Consider the following 9,009-nt stretch of genomic DNA (forward strand, 5'->3'; position numbering starts at 1 on the left):
TGCTCATGTTAATCCATGGTAGCTGAAATTTGGATGGAGGTATACCTCTATCCTTCTCATCTATAGGATGAGAAGAATCTTCTGGAATAAGAATATTTTTAATATTTTGAATATTCCTATTCCCCAAACTGCAGAAGCCAGTTTTTATACTGATAGAATAGCATCTCCCTTGAGCAGCCACCAAGATGCTCAGGTCCCCATGCTGGCTTGTGGAAAAGAGGCTTTCTCTCTTGGGGCTACCTCCACAACTCAGCTGATTTTCCAGATGCTTCATGTTTCCCATTTCAGCTCCATCCTGAGGAGAACTATCATGTCTTAATCTGCTAAGGCAGGGATGATTTTAATTGGCTGTCTTTTCTCCCTTGCAAGTCACTGGAAAAATGTATGAATTCAATACACGGTCAGGGGCCCGGAGATGGAAGAAGAGCAGCGAGACCCTTCAGCCGGTGCCAGCCGTGCAGGTAACATCAAGTACCACAGACAATGGTGACCAAGGGACAGAGCAAGCAGAGGCACCAAGCAGAAAAGAGATTTCAGAGAAGAGGAAAGAGCCAACAGCAGAGACAAAATCAGCCGTCAAGCCCTCGGCAGGGCAATTAGAAACACCAGGGCTGAGATTACAAAAGCAGAAAGAGGAGTCTGAGGACAGGGGGTTGTCCTCACCAGTCCCCCAAGGCAGATACTGACCTCCTCTCCCATTAAGCCAGCCTTAAAGCAGGGTGCACGAGACTCCAAGGCACCACCCAAACCACTACTGCTCTGAACAGCCAAAGAATGAACAGATGCTGACAGATGTGATTTTCTCAGTATATTCCAGCTGCAAAACATAAGGTGGCCACTGCTGTGTAAACTGGACCCAAAGGCAGGATGAAGCTGGACTTACCTTTGGCAGGTGCAGGTAAGAGTGGGAGAGAAGGGGAGGACATGAAAGGGGGAGAAGAGAAAAAAGCAGAGTCATGGACAGAAGCATCCACTGCCCTCGGGCTACAGCTGCTGGCAGTTTCCTCCTGGAAGAGCTCTGCATCCGCCGCCACGTCCTCTGACTGCCTTCAGGGAGGGCAGCGTACACACAGGCATGCTTTCTCATCGGTGAATGGGGTCTCCTGTCCCTGCTGAGTAGCAGAATGGGTGAAAAGCACATCAGGGTTGAAAAGTGCTGGTAACAGCTAAAAATATTTTCTTTTCATTCAGTATTTTATTTCAGCCCTTCCACGCCCTCCCATCTTGCTGTAGAAGAGATCATGGCTTGAAAGCAGTTTTGCAGTGGAGAAAACGCACAGCTTGTTATGATATCTCAGGCTGTCATGTCAACGATTTCAGCTTATTTATCTTTTGTAACACTAGCAGCATTCAGTATCTTCACCTCTGGTATTTCCTCTGGCGTGTTTAATGTTTTACAGAATCAAGTGGAACACACTCAAAAGAATAATGACAGTAAACACATGGGGTGAAATAATCTTTTCTGAGTGTGGGCATGTATAATGTAAGTGCTGTCTGAGAACCTGATATAAAACCAGCAAACCCTACAAGATTTCAGAAAGTTATTTTAATCTGAAGAAAATTAATTATAAATGATGCCTTAATGCTCAATGTCTTGGCTTCTTTTCTTTCCTGATTACAAAAAGTTTTTTTGGTGATATCAGGGGCAAAAGAAAATACTTGGTTTACATTCAGCAGGGACAGTTAATGATTTTATCCAACCTGTGACACACATCAGTTTTTGTCGTACAATGGAGGGCCTGGATGGGGAGGCCCAGGGTAATTTCGCTGAGGATCCTACACTTTACAAAACCACCCGTTAGGGTGCTGCAGCTCTTTGCTGTGCTCCAAAGGAGCGGTTTGGCTCAGGAACAACTTCCCTTACAAACACCAAATGTCTTCACTGAAATGCCATTTCATTGCGCAATCAGAAACCCAGCATGTCATGAACACCACAATGACAGAGATAGGAAAGAGTGATTTATACTCTCTGAGTGTGTTACTGGGTTACCCTCTCTGCAGTGGTTGGTATAGCAGCGTTTGACCCGCCAGCACCAAGAGACCTAGCTACACGTTCAGAGCTCCAACCCACCGTTGTTTGCATTCATTCGCTGTGAATATGATATATTACATTTCTATGCAGGGGGGTTTCCAGTGACATAGAGAAGTTCTGTGGTAACTGGTAGTACTGCTCAGATCTTTAAGTCACTCTGACACCAAGCTACCCACAGGCACGCCTGGCCCCTACAAATGTTAAATCTTCGTTACCTGGAGAAGTTAACTGCATTGTTTTTACGACAGGAAGACACGCAAGCTTTTGTATTTATTTTCCTGGGCATTTCTCTGGGGCTGCCACTCTGCCTCCTCAATTCCTCTCATTCTACTTTTGTGATTAGGAGATAATTACCTTTTTTTTTTTTAAGGGGAGGCAGAGACAGGCTGTAGTTTCAGCCATGAAACCTGGAAAGAGATGGATGAAAACTCATCTTTCTTTACTACTCTTTCTGCTGCTGAACTGTACAAGCTCCTTTCCTTCCTTCTCAGGAGAAAAAAACCCAACAGCAGTGTAACACAGTGTCACAGCATGCTCTGAGCATCCATGTATGCAAACACATTGTCATGACCAACACTGCTGGTGCCATAGTCTCCCAAAGATGGCAAACAGCTGGATGAAAAGCAACTACCCTCATAGTGATGTTCACATACTCTAACCTTGGCACAACTGACAGCTCTACAAAGAGGCACCATGGGTCTAAGAGCTGCCAGATCTAAGAGCTAATACTGCCCAGGATGCCCGGGCAGTTCAGGTGAGTTTAGCTGATGCATTCAGCCTTTTGGGGGGGTAGGTTCAGACGAGATTAGCTGTCTTATGAGTCCCATGTAACTTGCTGTGTGGGGAAACAAGTGTGCTGACCCTACAGCACAGCTATGTGCTTTCTCACTCATACTCTTGGTTCAATATGGGCAATGCTGATCTCCAGCTCCAACTAATTCTTTATCCTGGTCTTCACTGTAAGACCTTAATTTGGCCATGCACAGAACTACTTTCCTTGCTCAGGATCTACAAAAATGAAATCAAGGAATAACAAGGCTTTATCGGAGCATCAGCTTTATGCAAAAGTAGCACAATTTTCCCAACAGCTTCCCCTAGTACTACTGACTTTCCTCCTTGTGAAGGGATCAAGGATGAGCTCAGGTCTTGCTGAGCTGAAGCATGGCAGTTTATTTCTTTGGCCTGTCTTTGGTAGAGCAAAAGCAGAGAAGACAGAATTGGCTGACCTAGATGTACACTTCTTGCATATTATAGGAAGCAATATATGAAAAGATACTTTGAATATATTTATAGGAAACATATATTGTTTCATATAATGGTGTATGATACTTAGGCTGTGCAACACAGCTTTACATGTGAGAAACCTCATCTAATTTTTAAACCATCTTTTGTGCTTTTTTCATTCAGAAGTGTCTTTGAGAACAGAGTTTCAGTGTTGAAAACTGCCACTAGATGGACTGAGAGCAATGATTAAGTGCAGGATCTAGACAATAAAAGCATTTAATTATTGGAACAATTAGCTAAGACTACAAGGCCTTTCCATCATTTGAAGACTTCAGAAGTCAAGAATGGCTGCTGTGTGCTGTAGAGGGTCAGACTAGATGATGGGAACAGCCTCTCCAGTCTTCAACAGCTCTGTTAGTCTCTGTGCATATAGTTACAAGGTGTGAACTTTGGTGCCATTTATTTTAGTGATGACACCGATAAGCTGAGACTAGAAGAGGAAGAAAGGTGCCTGGTGGTTCAAGCAGAGTGGCTGGGGGCAACAGTTCCTGACCTCCAGCAGCCTGTTAGATGGTACCCATTAATTTTATCCAAAGTCTACAAAAATCAGTGTGAGTTCTGCCACAGCTTTTGATTGCTGAGTGTCCACCTATTACACATCTCTGAAGTGCTTTGAGACCTTTGGATTAACATTGCTCTGAAAGTTTCAAAATGATAACGAAAGAGCACAGGTCACTTTTTCTGACTGGGTCTAGTTCCCTTAGTAGTTTATGTGTGATCATATTACTGGGTTTTTGGTGCTTTTCTCCAAAATGAATGTATTTCTAATGCATAAATGATCTGCTTTCACATTGACATAAATAAATATCAGAAGTCTCAGCTTCTGGCCACATAACTTCATTTTTGTCAAGGAATGTAAAAGTGCTGATACTGTATTTGTTCATGGTCTCCAAGAGACCTACACAGCAGAACAGTTTCAGCTGCAGAGATGGAGAATGTCCGCCCAGGAGCCTGCCACTTCGTGACTGCTCACTAGGAGCAGGAGATGGGGCTCAGACCCCCTCAGACAAGGATGTCAGACAAAGGGAACAATCCTCCTCCTCCTGAGCAAAGACTCCAGCTGCTAGGTTATTTTATGAGACCCAGACTGCAACATCATCATGGAAATAACATTTTAACAGCAAGCAGCCACACCTGTGTATTGCACATGCCCCAGTTTATCCGAGATCCCCAGCCACAAGAGGCCCTTTGCAAGGCTCCAGCTGAAAGGCTGAATGCAGGCTCAGCACCCACTGGGTGTCACCTGCACATGCCTCATCTGAGCTAGTTGCTGCAAGCTCCCCGTGCAGTCACTGGGGAGAAGGAGACACTTTAGGGGTGACTTATTGCAAAGCAGACAGCTGTCTAGAATAGATTAGATGAACTGTGCCCTAAAAGCGGCTCTTTCTGGCTCACTAGATCAGATATCAATGCCTACACACCACACACACAAAGGTGGATCAGCTGGGTCTTGGCCCAGGTTGTTCAGGTGAGGGCAGGTCTGTGCTGCAGCACCAGTGCCCGAGGAAGCAGAAAATCAGCAGGAAGCTGAGCGCGGACATCAGCCTGGCTCTGCCGCTGCCTGCTTAGATCCCAGGAGGAGATGGGGCAGCACTTATGCTTTGTTAGTGCTCTGAGGTCTGCAGGCTGCTTTCTAGGACCTGCCTTTGGGCTCATTCTGCATCTGGAAGCATGTTATAAGATGTGCCTCAAAGCAACCAAGTAGAAAAGCATGGGCCTGGCCAGGAGATTCAATATGACGAATAAAAGCTTCAGCGAGTTTCTGCAGCAAGCTCCATATTATTGAGTGAAAGACACACTTGAAAACAAAATAGATGAATAGATCTTACTCTGAATGTTATTTGAGGATGCCACCACTCTGCAGTTCTCTGGTACCAAACTCCAGCTGTCATAGGTCAATAGACCCCCTGGATTTGATTCTGAGGCAAGGTTCTTGCTTAACTTCCAGGGCTTGAAAGAAAGCAGTTGGTGAATGACAGAGACAAGGCAAGGCAAGGCTTGGTCCAGCCTTACAGTTGCTTCTGATTTTCAATTCCTTCCTGCAGATACTAGCTGAGGCCATGCAGACAGGAGCAGCAGCATTGTGTTTGCACGGGACCTGCCTGGATTAGCCCCACCAAGCCCAGCACAGCCTGCCAGGGTGTCTGTGACTGCTGACTGTTTCCGGCGGGGCTGAGCATATCCCAGTGCAAACGAACCCCAAGGAGGATTTGCAGGCTGGTGCCCGTCCATGTGGTGGGCCCGCGAGATGCCAGATCTGCACACTTGGCAGAGCTCTGGGCATGACATCTGACAAGGGCCAGGCAGGCTGCCAGGACAACGCACACACGCCTGGCCACGCAGGCCCCAGGGAAAGGAGAAGCATCAGCATCCCCTTTGCTGGCCTGGTCCCAGCTTGCCCTAGCCATCTCTCCTCTCTGGTAATTACTAAAAGCAACAGCAAAGAAGGGATCTCTGCCATCTGCTCAGCGACTAGCCAGCTGAAGACTCTCACCAGGGCCTCCGGGCACCGCTGACAAAGGAGGAGGCACGCGATGCACTGCCTTTTAGGCAGGGAAACTGAGGCACGGGCTTCCCCTGTGGAAGCACGACTGCGTCATGTCTGAACGCCTCAGGCTGAGCCTTGCTCCCGCCAGCTCGCATCGCTGCCAGCAGAGCCGTGCTGGCTCAGGACCGCCGGAGCTCCGGGCTCCCACCGCCCCCCACGGCCGCTACCCCACGGCCGTCCCGGGAGCGGGGCCCGGCGCTGCCGCAGCTTTAGCGGAGCAACACTGACCCCCAGTGGCCCGGCCGGCGGGAGAGGCGGGCAACGGGGCCGAGAGACCCGGGTTTCTCCCGGGTGCGAAATCGTGCATCTACCCCGACCCACCCGGCGGGGTCTGCAGCGCGGCGCGGCCCCGGGACCCCCAGCTCAGGAGCAGAAGAAGGGAAAGGGCCGGCGTGGGCCAGGGCCCGGGAGGGAGGGCAAAGGGGATGTGAATTTGAGAAAAAGAAGGGGTGTGTGGGTGAGGAAGGCAGGTGATTAAGGCACTGTAACACTGTAGACACATCCAGAAAGAAATGATGCCGTTATAGGACTAATTTTATTGCAGAGCACATCGTGTCACTTCTGAAACCATCAAGCGCCCTATATTCTGTTCTCTTTGAGCTTTTCCTTTCACCTGACTTAATTGAATGCCTTCCTCACTGCTTATGTAAGAGACAGGATGGAACCTCCTGTACTTCGACTACTCTTCTATATCCGTGCAGGCTGGGTGCAACTAGCAGGCAGGGAAGGGTGCTCCGGCATTTCTCTACATGGCTATGGACAGCAAAGTGATAAGGAATCATATCCAATCCATTTTCACATTGAACTTCTTGAACGCTCATCCCTGTAATATCTAGCCTGACCATGTCGTCCCACTTCATGCAAGCAGTATTACCACGCTGCTGTCTGCAGAGGAGGCTGAGATTTTCCCCTTTAACTGCAACCAGGGCTAACTAGCTAATGTACTTGCTCTGGAGCAGCCTTACAGACCTGAGAGCATGCAGCCTGTGGCAGAAGCATCTACAAGATCAGACACCTCCAAAATTCCAGGGGGAAAAAAAAAAACCAGGTAGTTCAGAAAAGCAACAACATTCAAAGATCAAAATGGACACCAGCTTCTGCCACTGACCAGAAGGTATTTTCTATTTCCTACACCAAGAGACAGCAGTATTTACTTGCTACCAGAGATTAAAAGGCAAGGACTAAAATCTAGACATGCAACCTCACCTATTAGGGTGCTACCCAGCTCTGAAAGTGTCTGAAGAAGCTGGACACCTTGGTCTGTGAACCACTGCCCCAAAAGCCTCCCCATGTGCCTGAGCACGCACTTCGGAGCCCGCCCAGAGTCCTCACAATGTCCAACCGCAGTATATAAAACTCAGTGATATATCAACCTCAGTGAGGAATTTCCCCAACTTCTTTTCCTGATGCCAGCAGGTGTTTTGAGGTCCTACGTACCCCACCAGCTCTGGAGATGGTGGACAAGAGGGAAGGGGAAAGTGAGCAGAGCATTGGTCTAACACTCCCTGGCTCACTGCTCTGGGTGGACAGTCTCTGTGGGACAGCTGACAGGTAACCTGCTTTAGTGTACCCCTCAGGGCCAGAAAAGCTTTAGCTGATACCTTATACTCTTTCATCCCTTCTCTCCATCCCTGCTGTGCTTGGCATGAGGGAGCCAGCTCACATGATCAATGAAGAACTGAAGTGACAGATGTTCCAGGCCAATATTTCAGTGCTGTTCTGACAAGTAAGTCAGGACAAAGGTGAGTGCTCCCAGGGATTTCCTCACGCACAGCCAGGGCCAAATCAGTACCGTGTTCTTACATGCTCCTGAAGAGACCCTGCTCCATCACTGAACTAGAAGCTTTTTCCTTGAGTTAAAAGAGCATGAACTTACCCACTTAGCAAAATAAAGCAGCAGCCAGCCCCAGGGTGCCTCCAGCCAGAACTTGACTGTAATCACTCTGCAGGCTCTTCTTGCATGGAAGACACGCTGTCATTTCGGCTTTGCTAGCTGTAGGTCATGACTTGTGGTTGCAACAGGATGGTACCCCAAGAGATTAATACTGAAGAGACTGATCCTTCACAGTCCTGCCTGTTTTGGGGCACCAGCTCTGACACATGGCAGGTAAAATTCTGTCACTCCAGACTGAAGGCCTACTGCACTTGCTGTAGATCCATACAAGTAACGGCACAGCACATTGGAGAATAGGTTCATGGTTCTTGAAGAAGAAAACAGATCTTCCAAGTTTCCAGCAGTCCTGCTCTATTTCCAGCAAAGTTGAAAGCTCTGAAGTGCCTATATTGGCCATGTGTAAAAACAGCCAATCAGCAAAGTTCAAAATTAAATTAATTCCTTGATTAAGAGCTTTCAGGGCCTCAGGACAAGATGGGAATATGGGTCCTTTGACTTCTTCAGCAATGCATTTCTCAAATTTATTTCTTGGTCTAGCTTCATCCTAGAGATGCTCTTCATGGAGCTGAGTGCAAACCTCACAGCCTCCTGTGCCTGCCAGTCCTTTCTCATTACTTTTGATGCACAGTCTCTGTGGAAACTAAAGCTAAAAATAATCACCCTCATCTCCTCTACTGGCACATACTGTTTTCTTCTGTAACTGCTTGATCTACCTGCAGTCATGATCTTCTGGGAAGTCACCCTACCAGTACCATGCCATTTCTGCATGAGTCCTCTCCAGAGGTACTTCTGGTGCTGTTCCTGGGGTCATCGCTTGTATGCTGTCATGAAGATGCCTCGTATGCCACAGTCACTACTGGGAACCTCTGATAACCCTGAGTTCAGCTCTGAGCTTTTCCATCTTGAAGGACTGTATCTCTGGTTTTCTGCCTTGGACCCATTATTAGCAGATTGCATCCTTCTCTCTCCTCTTCTGCTTCTGATCAAGGGCCTCTTCTTTGCTGGCCAGCTCAACAAACAAAATGAAACATTCAGTTAATTTGCAGGCTGTTTCCAAGGTGTAAACATGACTTGTTCCAGGAGTGCTAGAAGCACACTGTGTCAGTAAAGAGCCCAAAGACCACACTGGCCCCTTTGATTAGGGGAAGGCTCCAGTGGCACAATATTCCATGAAGCCCACATGTAAGAATAGCGCAGTTTCAGTCTGAAGGCATCGTAGCCTCCTTTTGCTGTGTTCAGACTAAGACATTG

At 47.7% G+C, this 9,009-nt stretch overlaps 1 protein-coding gene and 1 long non-coding RNA gene across 4 annotated transcripts in view; one reads left to right on the plus strand and one right to left on the minus strand.

Moving 5' to 3' along the window:
* The window catches only part of CDHR3 (cadherin related family member 3), a 66,388-nt gene extending 63,140 nt beyond the window's left edge, over window positions 1-3,248 (plus strand). For all 3 annotated transcript variants that reach the window (XM_054813582.1, XM_054813580.1, XM_054813581.1), the window contains one exon: window positions 370-3,248. In XM_054813582.1, the coding sequence (XP_054669557.1) occupies window positions 370-686 (317 nt within the window). In that variant the 3' untranslated portion in view covers window positions 687-3,248. The remainder of the gene's footprint in view (window positions 1-369) is intronic.
* LOC129201818 (uncharacterized) overlaps window positions 1-8,349 on the minus strand; it is a 34,165-nt gene extending 25,816 nt beyond the window's left edge. Inside the window, exons 1-2 of the long non-coding RNA XR_008575502.1 lie at window positions 7,741-8,349; window positions 884-1,112 (exon numbers count right to left, since the gene is read on the minus strand). This is a non-coding gene — a long non-coding RNA (uncharacterized LOC129201818). The remainder of the gene's footprint in view (window positions 1-883; window positions 1,113-7,740) is intronic.
* Between the last annotated feature and the right edge of the window lie 660 nt (window positions 8,350-9,009).

Source organism: Grus americana, chromosome 1 (assembly GCF_028858705.1).
Source record: "Grus americana isolate bGruAme1 chromosome 1, bGruAme1.mat, whole genome shotgun sequence".
Classification (NCBI taxonomy): Eukaryota; Metazoa; Chordata; class Aves; order Gruiformes; family Gruidae; genus Grus; species Grus americana.